Source organism: Etheostoma cragini, chromosome 2 (genome assembly GCF_013103735.1).
Source record: "Etheostoma cragini isolate CJK2018 chromosome 2, CSU_Ecrag_1.0, whole genome shotgun sequence".
NCBI lineage: Eukaryota > Metazoa > Chordata > Actinopteri > Perciformes > Percidae > Etheostoma > Etheostoma cragini.
Window position 1 is genome coordinate 10,881,443 of NC_048408.1, and position 15,721 is coordinate 10,897,163.

The window sequence follows — 15,721 nt, forward strand, 5'->3', positions numbered from 1 at the left end:
ATAAATCAAATAATCAATGGTTTTCTTGAGCTAGGGCATACAGGGTTTTAAGGGACCCACTTGGAAATTGTATTTATATCTTGCATAAAGCTCCTTTCCCTTTTAGAGGCCCCTGTGTGATCATTGGTGTTGGACTGAAGATTTGTGAGGAGCCCCCAGCCAGAGCGGGATTTAAGAGTAGATCACATAAAGTATGCTGGGGTTCCCCCGTCATAGTTTATGCCACTGACACAAAAAACTGTTTCTTTCTACACTTTCACAGGACACACTGCAGCCACCTTTGAATAACCTGGTCATGGTTTAGTTTTTATTAGTTTAGAAATATTTTGTATCGTTAAAACCTTGATGCCACTTTTTTCTTTTTTTCCGCCTTTTACTGTTTTTAGTCTTTAAAAAAAGATCAGTCTGTGGAATATAAAATCATTTTGCGCCTTCCTTGGTTTTTCGGTAGCAAATGTTTAAATGTACTACTGCTGTTAGTTAAACGCGTTAATAACGGCGTTAACGCAAACCCATTTTAACAGCGTCAATTTTTTATCGCAAGATTAACGTTCTTTTTGGCCTAGCAAACTTTGTAGTTTTTTTCACATTCTGTTGTGACAAGTAGTAATGTTTGAAAAACTACAACACGCACCAGATCTAGCTAGACCGGAAACAAAAAACAGGCATCTCACACACACTTGTTTGGCCTTGCGAGCCGGCCAACGACTACGAGGCGCCAAAATGGAAGCCAAGAACATTCTGGATGGAAAGTTTACTAAGTTGCCAAGGGTTCAATTGACAAGACCAAAGTGATCTGTGTGTTTTGTCGTGGTGAGTGAGCTATCATCGCAGCACGTCCAGTCTGAAATACCAATACCACAGCACACAGCTGATGGCGATTCTCCGCCCCCCCCCATCAAAGGATTTGTTTCACCCTTTTATTGACCCTTATTATGGACAGTGTCACATTGTGTGGGAGGTTATTTGCTCCAAGTGAGAATGTTACGTGTGAAATTGAACCCTACAGTAGGTTACATGCCAATGTTTTAAAAAAACAAAAACATTTGCACAAAGCAAGCTGATCCACTTTTCCATGTTGATAAGAGCATTAAAATGAGAAAAATAATGGGACAAAAAGAAAACAAGCGACATTTAGAATAGATAAAAATATGATTTTTATTTCATTTATTTTTTGGCAAGATAACTTTGACATTAATGCGATTAATCACTATCAAATATTTTAATCGTTTGACAGCCCTAAAATGTACTGTATGTTTCGTGAGAGCATAGATAATGCCGGTCTTAGTTTCACTTTTCACAGAGCCCAGCAGAATTACAGAGATTTACAGTATTTCATGAAATCGTGGTAAATTGTTGCAGTGGGTTTTAGGAACATCTCAGGGTGAACAAAAAGCAAAGAAAACTAACTCCAGGACACGCCTAGACTGGGATTTTCTTATTTCCTAAAAGGGATTTTCTCATGAGAACATTAGTAACAGGATGAAAGACAATTTTACTTGAATCAGACAGTCAGGATTTAGTCTCACGGAAGACCTAATGGCATGTTGTTTTTTTCTCCCCACCGGAGTTGTTAATCATTAACACAACCTGTTTTATCAAGAAAGTGGATATTCAAGCCACCTAACTGACACACAAACAGTTTTGTTTTGTACTAAAAAGTTCTTTAAATTCCCAAATCCTTTTACCTGGAAAAGAAGCACTTTCTCGTGGAATCGGAAACGTTTATTTTCTTATGCTTTGTTGCCAAGCCATGGGCAATAAATATTTTAGAATATGTATTAATTACATCACTTTCAAAAATAGAAGTGATAGACAAGCATGCAGTGTACGTGCACACAGCTATGTGGCAGTGACTCATTTAAAGTTAACACCAGATTGATTTACTGACCGGGCCTGGTAAAGGGAGATGTAAATTGGGAAGAAAAATAGGTGCTGTAGACATTGATTAATATTGGTGATGCTGTCCAACCCCCCTCCCCTGTGTTTGGTAATGGCCTTCTCCTTATCCTGGTAGCCATGAGTTCTGACAAGAGGTATCCTGCTGGGCTTGAAATGAGCCTAGAATGGAAGCACGTGCGGATGTGTGTGGAAAAGGATCACGCTGTCATATGCTCATTCCACTGGGATGTACTTAGGGCTTGGTTCACCTTCTCAAAAAGAGAGAGACAGAGGAAAGAAAAAGAAATAAAAAAACACCTAATCCTCCGAGATGGAGATGCTGTCATTGTCAAGTGCAATGATTTGGGGTCTAAACTTGTGTCTAAGTGAATGTTTTTAAAGAGTGATTCTGAGAGTAAAAAAGAAAAAAAAAGAAATGAAAAAACACCAAACACAATGCTGGCTTTATGTATGCTTGCGTCGGGCCGAGTGCTAATGCTGCTATACCATGCTGGCTGGTAATTGCTAACACATGTGCTACCTCTGTCTCACTGCAGCCGGCCGAGGGAGTTCTGGCGCCTGGACTACTGGGAGGACGATTTAAGGCGGCGACGTCGCTTCATCAGGAACCCCTACGGATCCACTCACTCAGAGGCTACGCTCAAAGCCGCGTCCGAACACGGTCAGTCCCATCCACCGAGTCCCAGCCCGTTGTTTGCACTCCCTTTCTTACTCACTTGGTGGTAGCACCAGGTACATGGTAATAAAAATTAGTCATCCCATTGCAATAAAATATTTATTGTACCACAAGACACAGTAAAAATAGCACCCTCATTTGAATTTCACAAAAGTAATTTCATACTCTGACTCCCATTATGCAAAGCTGGACTAATAATGTGTTGGCACCATGAAGGATACGAAATGTGAAATGTTGTTCATTCTTTTTTCTTTGCTGCATAACAGTGGCAGATATCATCGGTAAGTAGCATTCATGCTCCCTCCTCTATTTAGTCCCTTTTTAAGAATTATGGATTTTAACGAGGGGTCATTTTGGAATGAATGCCCTTGATGCATTCCTTTACAGGAGGGTTTTTTAGATCAGAGGTATACTAATGGATGTACCTTTTTTAATTGTCAAGGTTAAATGTATTTTGAGGTGTACAATTATGATGAATTTATTGAGTTAATGTAATAAGTTGTATTGGTCCTTCAGGTTAAATATACTAGTAAAATGCAAATTGCAGTCATGTTGTACTTGGAGCCTATTAAGATGTGGGAAAATGTAATGGGGTTTGGAAAAACTTTGACAATACTCTTTGCTATTACCCAAAGAACAGAATTCTTAACACTAACAACATGGATTACTTTTCCCCTTAGTATTGAAATAGGTCAGATCCTTTTTTTATTCGTTTCTGTGCGCTTCTCTATAACGGCAGGTGCCGATTTTCAATTAACCACGTCAGAGAACAACTTAACATTCCCAACAGTCACTTCTAACCACATCTGAATAACACATGTCCCTGCTTTAAAACCAGCAGTTTCACTTGCGCTAGAGTGCATGTAATCCCTAATTTATGCAATAATAAATAATAAAAAATAATTCAGCCCAATCATTACAACACCAGCTCAAAACAATTACTCTCTCCAAGGAATGGCTATTTCTGAGCAAAAATGTCCTCAATGTGTCACCTGCAAAAGTCCCCTTAAATGTTACATCCATCCCAAAGACAAATGGCAGGTGTGACAGGAGTCAATGGGAAGGTGATCTAAAAGCAATAAGTGTTGGGGATCCCAGGATGCTGAGAGACTTGGGTCTGCAGTAATGGCTGCTGTGTGGAGGCAGCTGGAGACCGAGGCCAGCTGGTCGCTGTTCTTCTGCAGCAAGCCTCTGCATTTCATTTGTTTCCATCTTAATTCCTCCTTGTTTTCCCTTCAGCTAGTTCATGACAGAGGACAGACACGTCACTACTGCTGTCAATGACTTCTTTTAGCCGAGGAAAATGTGTTAAAGGCGTTCTGTGAGTTGGGTCTTTCAGGTATTTGGTCAGGGATTCAGTTTTTATTCAAAACTATTTCAGCGTATGTGCTGCAAATATTCTTCACTGGGGGACAAAAGAAAAATTCCTGCAAACAACATTTGGTTTCAAAGTCAGAGAAAGTGTAAAAATAGCCAGCAGCCAGTTGTGGCAAGGGTATGCTACCTCAAGAGAGTATACTGCCCAGGCCAGCTGAAGTATGGGAATATATCATTAAAATAACTCTTTGACATTGAAGCCTGACGGCATCCATTTTCTGATGTAACCTTTCGTCTTGTTTTAGTCGACCCGACATTTGTTACGGAAGTGCAGCTCAGGATGAGAATGCAGGGCTGAGTTTTCAGCCAGAGCACAAAGGTCATATCTGGCTGTAATTATATTCATCAGATGCAGGAGGGAAAATGCAGGCTCTCCCCCTAAGAAAATATTTAGTAGAAGATCAAGCCTGAATTTACCCTAATTTTCGAGCTACTTGTGGCTGCGCTTTTCATATCTCACGCTTGATCATAAAATTAGAAGCCATGGAAAATATTTAGCTTTTATTTTATTTTTGTATTATTTATTTTTTACTGAGCGATCTATTGTAACGCAGTGTAATTTCTTCTTTTTAAGAAGAGGGAAATGGATGTCTTTTCATTTAAACATGGAGAAAAATGGGCATTTCTGTGTTGAGGGTAAGCACAACTGTTATCATTCATACCGCGCCAAGATGATTTCCACAGGAGAGTGTGTGGCTGCCAGTAGGCTTGAGTAGGCTGTTATGTATTTATGCCTGGAAAGAACCATCTTTTCTGGGGATTGATTTGGTCTGGTCCAGGGCCCGTGTACCAGAGGTGGCAGAGTAAATACCTGAAGACTAATGTCTCTGTTCTGGTAATCAATACTCGCCTCATGACCAGCTCTCCTGGCTGAGCACCCGTTAAAAACAAATTTGTTAATTTTTACAATTTAATTGCTGCGACCATGCATGCCTTGAGTTGTATAAGCAGGTAGTTGAACCTCTCATTCGGGAAATGGGGTCTTGGAAAAAGTGTAACCTGTTGGGATTTCTGCACGTTTCTGCTCCCTGTGCGATGAGTGATGTGGTTGAAGTGCCCTGCTACATTTGCCTGCTCTTTGCATAGATTAATATTGTCTTTTCTTTTATTTTATTTTTTATAAAAAGTAAGAGTCTGTCGTTAGTTTGCATTGATAGGTATCATTAATTTATAACTAATAATTTAGGTTAATTCAACATTTAACACACACATTTTGATGGTGTAAATCCCACTGATAACAGCTTGTACTTTATAGTTGATTCCACAAACACACACACACACACACACAGACACACACACACACACACACACACAAAAATAAACAGTATCCACTACAAGACCTGAGATTGTGAAGTTAGCAAGTATGTGCATATTTCTTTAATGTGTGACATGAGTGGTCAGAATAGCTTTTCTTGCTGTTCCTGTCTCAGCCAAACAGGATGCTGAGTGGTCAGTATTTTTGTTGCACTTACTTCGGTGATATACCGAGGAACTATTAATAACTTGTGCTTGAGGGTATAATGAGCATAGATCAGCCTAGTCATAAGGTTTAGTTGCACCAGACTGTATTTGTAAGGCGTGATGCAGTTTGGTAGTAGTACAGTACTTTTAAGTTGGGGTGAGAATTGCTGAGCATGTTTACAGTGAAATGCAAAGAAGTTCAAATCGATCTCTGTGTTTTAAGCTCATAAGCCCCCTGTCCACTTGCTTGGTGTGAATACAAGGGCATGTGGTATGTATTAGAGGAGCTGGTAGTAATTTCAGTGCTGCTAACTAAAGAATCCTCCAGGGAGGCTTAATTACAGGAAGACCATTCTAAATATCAGTGAGCTGCATATTTTCCACGACAAGAGATTTCTTTTAATCCTAGCTCCTTTTAGCAGTTTGAAAGTGTATGTAGCCACATGACGCTATACATTTTTACGTAGAGCAATAGATCTTCTCTCAGGTGAAATAACAACAAATCCGGTATGTGTTGTATGCTTCCCACTGGATTTAGAACTGGGTAGCTTTTACCAGAATGCTGATAAAACATGCACAGAAGCAGCGAAAGCTCCCGCTTTATTGCCAGCTATGTTTACAAAGAGAGAGGACTTGCCAGCCAGCCTTTGTGCTGTGGACTTGTGTCTGTGGATCCTTACCATGCACCACTGGGGAATGCAAGGCTCCGTAAATGTTTGCAGATTACCATTTTTCTTAAATAATCCATTTAGAACCTCAAGTCATGTTGAGTTGAAATCAAAATAGGCACCCTCGTTTTGTTTAAGTTGTGTTTGAATCATATTTGTGTGAAATGGCGTTTTGTTTCGGGGGAACATGCATATAGGGTTAAGATTACGTCTGTCTCTGGTCTGCCTTGTTTTGCTCGTTGGTTTCGGTTTGTCTGCACTTTAGCTCTGCAAGTCTGAAAATACAACACAAGTCAGCATTGCTCCTCACCGATGGATGTAGGTTCAACAACTGTGCTGGTCAACTTTTTAAATGGTTTAATCAGAGGGTATACCCACTATATTTTACAAAAGCTGGCCTTTTATGTTAGCAAAATAAAGTGTATACCCACCTTTGGAAGCTGACAAAAAACAAGTGTTTATTAAGTAGTCTCAAATCGACATGCGTTTTATGAAGAGTGGGAAATGAGTGCAGTTCTGAAAATGAAGTTGAACATTATACTGGAATTTTGACTATGTTTTATTTACCACAACAGGGGTTGTAGCTTAAACAAAAGCAGTTAGTAAAAAGCTGTTTTTTTTCATGTTGAGCACATTTCTTCTATTTTTTTTATCGGTCAATCTAAAAATAACTGTTTCCTGTTTGTAATGGTGGATTATAATTGTTACTTTTAGAGAAAAGATGTCTGAGTGGGTTGTCTGGATTCACTTAAAAAATAAAATCCTCTCAAATGTGTGATCATTAAATAAAATGCCGTCAAACTGCACTGAAATAAATTTAATCAGGCTTTATGTGTTATGAAATAAATGTAACTCAATGCATAAAACTGTATATGACTTGTAATGTAGGCAATTTTTTAAAATTATAAATCCCCCCCCCCCCCTACAGCATCCGAGGAGGATATTCTCAAAGGCAAACAGTCCATCAAGAGTCGGGCTCTGGGAAATCAAAACTCTGAGAGTGAGACATCACTTGACGGAGACGATGACACTCTGTCATCCTTAGAGGAGAAGGACCTGGAGAACTTAACAGGTAAAGAAACGGCTCATCCTCTTCACCTCTCAGTCATTCTCACCCCTCCCTGCCCTGCTGCTGGTGTTGGTTGTCCTGCAGTCCAGGCAAAATAAAGAAACATGCTCATTTCCATTTTCATATAGCTCAATTTCCTTCCATCGTGTATCTGTACTGAATAGTGAGTTATATAGCACTTTGTCTTGTACACTGGCATCCTTATCTCCCATAGGATTTCATTGATTTCCCATATAATGTTGCTGTTTTGCTTAGATATCACAGGGTGTTTCTTTTAGATATCGTGTAGCATTGCAGACTCCTTAATGTGTACAAGGATAACAAGCTTTCAATGAAAGCCCCATCCAGCCGTATTAAACCTCTGAACAACTATTTCATTTATGGCAGTACTACTATCCTAGGAGAGTGCTGGTGAATACACAGTATTTTTATTTTCTGTCTGCCACTGGAGGTCTGCTTCACAAACAGACACACAGGCCTGAGTAGCAACTCTAAACATTTTTTTTTAATCCAGCAGTAACCGAGTTTATCCCAGGATACTGCTTACCCTGAAATGGGACATTATGTATCTGATTCAAGAAAAAGCAGCATTGCCTAAATAAATCCTCCCATGAGCCTACTAGCCTGATCAAACGACTCCAACTCAACCATTTGTGACTTTTGATCCAACTCACGATGGTGTCAGTCCTTTGTTGCTTTTCCTATATAAAGAATCTTAATTAAATATCATATAGTCCGCTAATCGGATTGCCGTGTAATCCCCATTTTTATGTGCAGTGACAGCGCTCACCAGATCAGACTGCAATTTAAATAACGCGACTGGACGACAATAGGATTAAATGTTGAATCCTGTCTAATAAAGTGATGTGTATACTGTGAGAATACAGAGGAGAGATCATCGAGAAGACGTCCAGCTTCTCCTCTTAAGCAGCTGTCTGCTTCAGGTGTAATTGAATGTCTTTGACTGAAGGGAACAAAAAAAAAAAAAATGTTATTTCAACCTACGGATAACATGTCAGTACTCACGGGGTTCAGGAAAGGCAGATGGAATAAAATATATATATATATATTTTCTCCATCCGTTTGCAGGAGTGTGCGGGTGCTCAGGGAAATCAAGCCGGGCTCGAGCCTCCTTTTCTTTGCAGATACAATGGCTCATATGTGCAGAGCTAACACCCACAGCTCCCCTGAGCCGGGCTCTCATTGTCATTGAGGCATAAATTAAGATTGATGAGAGATTAAACAGCGCTTCACCCAAGCGCCCGCAATCAATGCATTCTGACTGACAATCAAAGTTGGACTTTTTATTTTTTATTCAATAATTTATTTTAGTGCGACTTTTAGGGTACTTAAGGCCTATAATGTTTTATTTGGGGAGCTATAGCTACATTGCCGTCTTACCGTGGGCAGCCTTAGGTTTTAGTTTCATCTTGAACTCATCGATTAATTGGAGATTATCAATTCTAGGAGAAAGAATACACACAGTGTGTAGCCTTTATAGCCTCCCGGTTTAAATATACTACAACTTAGTAGATGTATATACACACATCTTATGGAGAAACCTTCTTACCTTTTAAAATCGTTGTCTTTGGCGTGTTTGTCTTTCCCACGTCTCATCTTGCCTTTTAATTAACCAACCACGGCCATGGTTGACGGCCCACTGTCTGCCAGGCAAACAACCACCAGCTCAGCGCAATCCCCCATGTTGAGTTTGCTGTGTTTACCACGAGCCTACTGCGTACAGCCATGGTGTCATCCCCACCCGGAGAGGGGCTCGTCTGACCGGCATGTGTCTGTCCTCCAGGCCCAGTAAACCTGAGCACCGGGGCCCAGCTGGTGGCTCCGGCCGCGGTGGTGAGAGGCACCCTGTCCATCACCGCGTCCGAGCTCTACTTCGAGGTGGATGAAGACGAGCCGGGCTACAAGGCCATCGATCCCAAGGTAAGAGACTCGAGCTCCATTCATCACGACTCAAATTGTCAACACACAGAAAGCCCTGCTCGAATGTCCTGTAGTGCTGATGGGAAATGCATGCAGGCTGGCGAATATAGCCCACAGCTAGGTTTTTATACCTCAGCATCTACAAGTGTGATATTTTAAATGAGCGATACGTGAGATATATAAACACGTGGTAATATGGTGTCAAAACGGAGAATAATGTCGTGGCATTCTCTCCTTGAAGTTACAATATGACTGGATTTGAATTAAAATTGGAAAATAAGTTTGTTTTTTCTTTACAGTACTTTTGGTATTTCGGTACTTTTTACTTTTACAAAACGACTTTTCTTAATGAATATTTTGTCATGTTATTTTAACACCATGACATATTGTATTGTTGACAATCTTAGTGGTGATGAGACATTCAGTGTGTTTGTAATTAATAAATAAATCAATCAAATCCGAAAGATCAGGCCTTCCTATTGCTGATGATCATCCAGCATTTTTTTTTCATGGTAAACAAATAACAAAAAAATGGCACGTAAATATTAGCTAGTGCTTCAGATAAATAAAAATCATAAAAAATGTAAAAGTGAACTAGTTTTGGTCCTTCTAGTCAGCTACAGAAGTAGGAGTACTGAGCCACAGGTGGTTGTGTATGTGCAGTTTAACACTGCATGAAATGACCGTATTTCTTTTAAAATGTGAAGTTGTGCATTCAAATGTTTATTTTAACAGCATCCTCATGTATTTGAATGCGATATTTATACCAGAATCCTTTAATATAAACTTGACAATAAATGTGTCATATGAGTTACTCTGGGTTATCTAAAATCAACCGCATTAATCAGACTAGGCTTCACTTTTAGCTGTAGGCCCGTGCATGCTGTTAACAGCAGAGAGGTGCTCCCGGGCCTTTATGTTAACATCAGCCTGTTGATTTACATTCATTCGGAAAGTCCTTTTAAGGCCTGTAGGAATAAAGTAGCCTATGGCCTTAAGTCGACAGTGTCGTTTTTTATTTTTTTTATTTTTAAATTTAGCAAAAGTGTTTTTGCCCCTTCCTTTTTCTTTTCCCAGTGACTTTCTCTGGTCTAAATGAATAACTGAATGATTCTCGTTATCACACAATAGCAAAAGATAATATGCAACAGATTTCCCTGTCATATCAGCTGTCAAAACACGTCAAGACACGAGGCCAAGTTGTAATTTAATTTGCAACATTTTATTAACATTTCTTTTTTGAAGTCACATAATGAAAAAAAAAATGGAACTTGGCACGCTACATTTTTATTCTTTCACTTAACGATTTTGTGCATATATTTAAATAAAAGTTTCTTCACTTTGTGAAAACATTTAAAGAAGACAACTACCTTCACTTTCTCCCAGGCAGTGGCCCGATTGCTCCCTTTGAAAAGCGTGTTATGGTTCGCTGCTCTGCTGCATTCTTGTTGTTACTGATATTTGTTTTTCACATTGCTTGGAGAATCAGTCGCAGAGTCGCGTTTGGCCTTCTCTGAGGTTTCTTTTTTTATTTTTTTTATCCCAAAATGTCTCTCGGCTCTGTCACTTTATAGTTTGTCCAAACTTTTAGCATTGGTGAGGATTTCCCTCGCTAGTCTCCATGTCTGCTTAGCAGCAGCCTCCAGGGCTGAGTGAGGCTTTCCCTGAAACAAGTCCAAGTTTGGCAAGAAGTAGTGGGGGCATCTGCGGCACTGCAGGCAGGATATGAGCTGCAGCAGGATGCCGTTCAGTCGGTCTCCGAGGCAAGACTCGTCCCAGTCGGTCTCTCTCGGGTGCTTCTCGCACTCGTACAGCAGCAGGGTCTTCATGTGGTAGTTGTGGAGCGGCTGTCCCGGCAGCTCCAGGTGACGGTCCCTCAGAGTCTTGAGGACGGAGAGACACTTCTTCCTGCAGCCGGCCATCAGCAGCCTGTTCTCGGCCTCGCTGAACTGCAGAACCCAGGCGTCGCTCTCCGCCGAGCTCTGCTTCCCCGTTAACGAGTAACACTCCTTGGAGAGGAGGTTAAAACCCTCGGCTTTGACTTCTGCCACCCGGTTGGGACCGGGCCAGGGGATGTGGGGCATGGGCCACTGAGCCGCGCTCCTAGGCCAGATCCCAGTGCACTTGAACGCGGGGGTGATCTGCACCACGTACCTCTCCCTGATCCGTAGCCTGACCTCGCTGGTGTCCGCCACCATCTTCACCACGTCGCGGTAGCTGCATTTATCCACGGCCTGCGCCACCAGAGTCTGAAACCTGGACCGGATCTTTCTCGCGGATAGGTAGCCCGAGGCGGTGATGAACTCGACCCACAGCGACATGCTCCTTTTCCGGCCGTCGCTCAGCTTCAGCACCGCGCAGCCGGGCAAGGAGCCGTCATCCACAAAGTTGAACACCCCCATCTGGTTGAGGTAAAGCACCACCTCAAACTCGTTGGGGGAGATGACCTCCATGCCCTCATAGCGCGCATCTATCTCACTGAGGGAGCTGATGAACCGGGGCTCCTGCACTTCCACCTCCTTCAGGACATCCGACACCACTTTGCAAACCTCCCTTATAGTCTTCGCAATGGCGGCTTTGCGAGCTTGGCATCTCTCGTTGTGATATTTGTTAAGCTGGTAAACCAGCTTTGCCTGCGTCGCAATCATGTTTGGGCAGAGGTCCGGGCTGTACACCGGCGAGTCGCAGTAAACCGACGGATCCAATGCTTACCGGTAAAGCCAGAGGCAAATACTACCCCCGTGCAGGAAAAAGTGTGTAATCAAAAGTTTCTTTTTTTTTTTTTGTAGTTGCTTTTAGCAGCGGATGGACGTCAGTGTGAGGAGGAGGAGGAGGAAACGGATAGGGATGCAACGTATTAGGCTGCTAAATATCAGTCCAACTCAGGAGTACTTCCAGCACCGCTAGGTAGATTCATATTCAGGTTGTGGTTCACCATCCGTGTCCTGGTCTGCACGCGCTAAAGGCTAAAACATCGTCTGTGACCACTCATCTCCTCTTGCTGTTATTCTCTCTCTCTCTTTCTATCTCTCTCTCTCTCTCTCTCTCTCTCTCTCTCTCTCTCTCTCTCCCCGTGCCCCCACGCTCACTTTTCCTCCACACTCAGCTGTGAGCTGGACTTGTGTAGTTTATGAATGGTTCCTTCAGCAAGAGTGAAAGGGGTCGGGCTTCTCCTCCTGCAATCATGTGCGGAGCTGTCAGTGCAGGCAGCCAATCAGAGCACAAGAGCTCCAGTCCGCCTCAGTCCGGGGCGCGCGGAGCTGCGCGCTGCTCGCAATCCGACACAGGAAAGCACAAACCTTTTAGGTTCATACGGAAGGATTCCCGTGCACTCTCTCTTAGCCAGCAGTAAACATTTTCCAGTGTTCCTCTTTGCGCGTTATTTCGCTCGGCGCGTTCTAAGGAGTGGAAGTGAATAGGGAAAATGTGAGTGACAACCTTTAACTTTAGACCGCTTGTATTCTATAGATACGTCTCTCTTTTTCCTCTCCTTTTTTTTAATTGAATGTGTTTTTTCCGGTGTTTTCAGATTTTTGAAAGGCTCAGTAATTACAGCATTTTTTTCTCTCACCGACAGCAAGTATTATCACTTTTCATGTATTGGTTTACGCAGCATTTCCTACTTTTGTCCTACTTTTGTCATACAAAGTCTGGTGGACTATATTGCCTTAATCTTGAAAATGTATACTTATGTTTTGTAATTTTAAATGTGATGTTTCCTTTTTTGAAATAGACATCTAACACGCATGGTCAGTTGCTCACATTATTCCTAAATTCAATTAAAACAGGAAAAAAAACAATATTTACGTCCAGAATTTTTTACTCATTCTCTTCATTTAAAGTCCGTTCTAGTTCCCTTTTGTTGTTTGGGAAGCCCTTAATCTATTGTCTATTTATCAAATTCAGCTGAAATTGTGTGTGTGTGTTTTTTTATAAACATTGAATATTATATGCTGTTGAATATTTTTAAGCCATTTATCATTTTGTTAATGCAGGTTTAAAATGTGTTGAGTGCACCTGCAGCTTACGCTTAGAATAGCATGAATTAGAAAAAAAAACTGAAATAAGTTTTTATTTAAAGTAATACATGGACATCATTATTGGACATTTAGTCTTGGATAGATATAGATGTTTATATTGTGTTCTTTAATTATGCCCAGGTAAGTACCATACTAACCAACAATACAATAAATAAATCAAAAATCAAAACCACAGTACAAAACACAATTCAATGAGACAAGTTTTTAAAATTCTGTGTTTGTGTGTGTATGTGTCACAGTCAACATTTTTGATTGAGTCAAATAACTGAAACAAGACGTGTGTCCCTCTATCTCTCTCTCTCACACACACACACACACACACACACACACACACACACACACACACGTTATTTGCCCGTGGGTTTATTGCCGTGAACCTTGTCCATACTGAATAATTTAAGCAGGGGTCTCTCTGAGGTTGTAATTGAAGTCCCCTTGTCACCCTGACTTCACGTTGGGGGACTAAAGAAGCCATTACTTTCTTCCACAGACATGCGGCGGCAGTGTGAGACATATGCATTTCTGGAAATATGAAAACCTGTAGTGAAAGCCATATGAAATGGTAGGGAGAGGTATTGTTGCAGCCTGTTACCTTTTTGTAGTCATTTAACATGTGTCCCCTATTCCAGTTAACAAGGTCACAGTAATTATTGGTGTCTGGCGTAAAATTGTACGGCGCTAATTGGACATTTTCTGCTACTTTTAAGTCTCCCTTCTTTCAAGGCTTCAGTTAAATACAGGTTATAATTTTCAAATAATTATAGTTGTGATTATAGTTTTTGAATAGCCATCAAAACCTGTCACTTCCTCACTGTCGCAGTAACATTACAACTGTTCATATAGTTTATTTGTTCCTGTAAAATATATATATATATATATTTCAGGCCTACAGTAATAAACCGGGGCTAGTCAGTCTGTAATATTTTGAATGGCTTCCGCTAAGTGTTTATCACAGACGGTAAGGTTGATCGTAGTTACCTGCATACATGCGGCTACATTATGGAAAACTGTCTGTATGTTTTCTCTGCATTAAGCAGCATGTGCCTGTTGCCAAACCTTATTTCAGAGGCCATAAATGGCAAACACCTGGCAAATGAAATATGCAAATGCAATCATTTTACGTATTACAGAATATTGATTCAACAATAATTCCCAGAAACCTATTTACTGATGTGAAGAAGATCACGATGCAAGGGGAGCAAACCACAAACATTTCAGAAAAGGCAAAGATTAATGAGCCCCCCTCCCCTCCTTCATAGTTAACGCATCTTCTGGACTTCGTCGTGTTGCTTTTTTTGCATGTGCTGATGAGGCTTTAAGGGAGTGCAAAGAGACTTCTGATGAAAATATGTAGAAAATGTAAAAGATTTATCTTGAAAGACCTGCTGAGTATTTGAGCTCATGTCAAGAAATTTCATAATGCAAAAGGCCCAAGTGAAAACTCATTGAATTAGATTTACATGGGAACGATCATATTTGTGTCATCCTATTCAAAGGCGTTAACGTGTGACACAAACTATATATTGTATTATATACAGTATATTATTTCTGACAAGCAGGGCTTGTTTGCCCACCTAAATTAACTTTGGTCCCAGTGGAGAGGTTTAGTGTCAGATTCACCCGTCTCCACCGAGAAAAAACATTCAAGGGGAAACTTGCGTTGCGTTGACTAAATAGCACACATTTATTTGAATATTGTTCTTAGAATACTAGATTATTTAGAGAAACTGGCAAGACAAGCAACAGTTGACTAGGCAACAGTTGATTTTTGGGGATATTTAAAAGAAGTATTAATCTGAGATTTGGCATTCTTTCCCTGTCTATCACACTTAGGTAAAATGAAAGTCATTCCAATGTTTGAATATTAGGATAAAAAGATAAAAACAGAAAGAAAGAAATGAGGAAAAAATGTCTGGCTGTTTGATTTCTGGGTGACTGTTTATTATCAGGCTCATAACTCCAGAGAGATTAATCGACGCTACTTGGAGAGCAAGTGTCCAAATATTATGAAGGACATGATAACTGTAGCTTAAAGAAATATACGGCGACACAGATCTTTACAAAGACATTGTGAATCCGCTTTTGCTCACCATTAAACCAAAACGTTCTGAGCAATATGTTTTTATTGCAATGTAGAATGGACTGAAGTGGGTTGGATTTTATTAGAATTTGCCAGTTATAGTGGAAAGGTCAGGCGAGTCTCAGAGTATGTGGATGTACCGCACGTTACAGTCATAGGTGGAAAACAGAAGTAGGGTTAGCACACTGCTGAGACAGCTGGGAGCAACTGTGGGAGCATTGGAAATTTTTTTTAGTTCATCAATTTATTTTCTTGTTCTCCTATTTCCCCACTCTTCCCTTTTTTTAAATCAAATATCACAATATTCTTGACCGAATACCTTGATGTCGATGTTCCGAAGATATCGTATGGTTGACTATTGGTGCTTTAACAAAATGTTATTTACATATTGAGATTTTTGATAAATATTCTCCAGAAATGGTTTAATGACTTAGTGTAAAGATAAATAATAGAACAGCTAGAACAGTCTGGTAAGTTCAGAAAACGACATCACTTTACTGTAATGTA

At 40.6% G+C, this 15,721-nt stretch overlaps 2 protein-coding genes across 9 annotated transcripts in view; one reads left to right on the forward strand and one right to left on the reverse strand.

Moving 5' to 3' along the window:
* lrba (LPS responsive beige-like anchor protein) overlaps nucleotides 1-15,721 on the forward strand; it is a 188,695-nt gene that overhangs the window by 106,243 nt on the left and 66,731 nt on the right. For 5 of the 8 annotated variants that reach the window (XM_034897460.1, XM_034897488.1, XM_034897480.1 and 2 more), the window contains exons 37-40: nucleotides 2,439-2,563; nucleotides 2,845-2,859; nucleotides 7,013-7,156; nucleotides 8,958-9,094. In XM_034897460.1, coding sequence (XP_034753351.1) covers nucleotides 2,439-2,563; nucleotides 2,845-2,859; nucleotides 7,013-7,156; nucleotides 8,958-9,094 — 421 coding nt within the window. The remainder of the gene's footprint in view (nucleotides 1-2,438; nucleotides 2,564-2,844; nucleotides 2,860-7,012; nucleotides 7,157-8,957; nucleotides 9,095-15,721) is intronic. The other 3 variants (XM_034897509.1, XM_034897518.1, XM_034897528.1) reach the window with 1 other exon arrangement.
* On the reverse strand, nucleotides 10,596-12,244 carry mab21l2 (mab-21-like 2). Its single transcript, XM_034897607.1, has one exon. The coding sequence runs from the start codon at nucleotides 11,740-11,742 to the stop codon at nucleotides 10,663-10,665; it is 1,080 nt and encodes a 359-aa protein (XP_034753498.1). The 5' UTR covers nucleotides 11,743-12,244; the 3' UTR covers nucleotides 10,596-10,662.

Coding starts and splice junctions, on each gene's coding strand:
- mab21l2 (XM_034897607.1), bottom strand. CDS start 11,742: ATGATTGCGACGCAGGCAAAGCTGGTTTACCAGCTTAACAAATATCAC.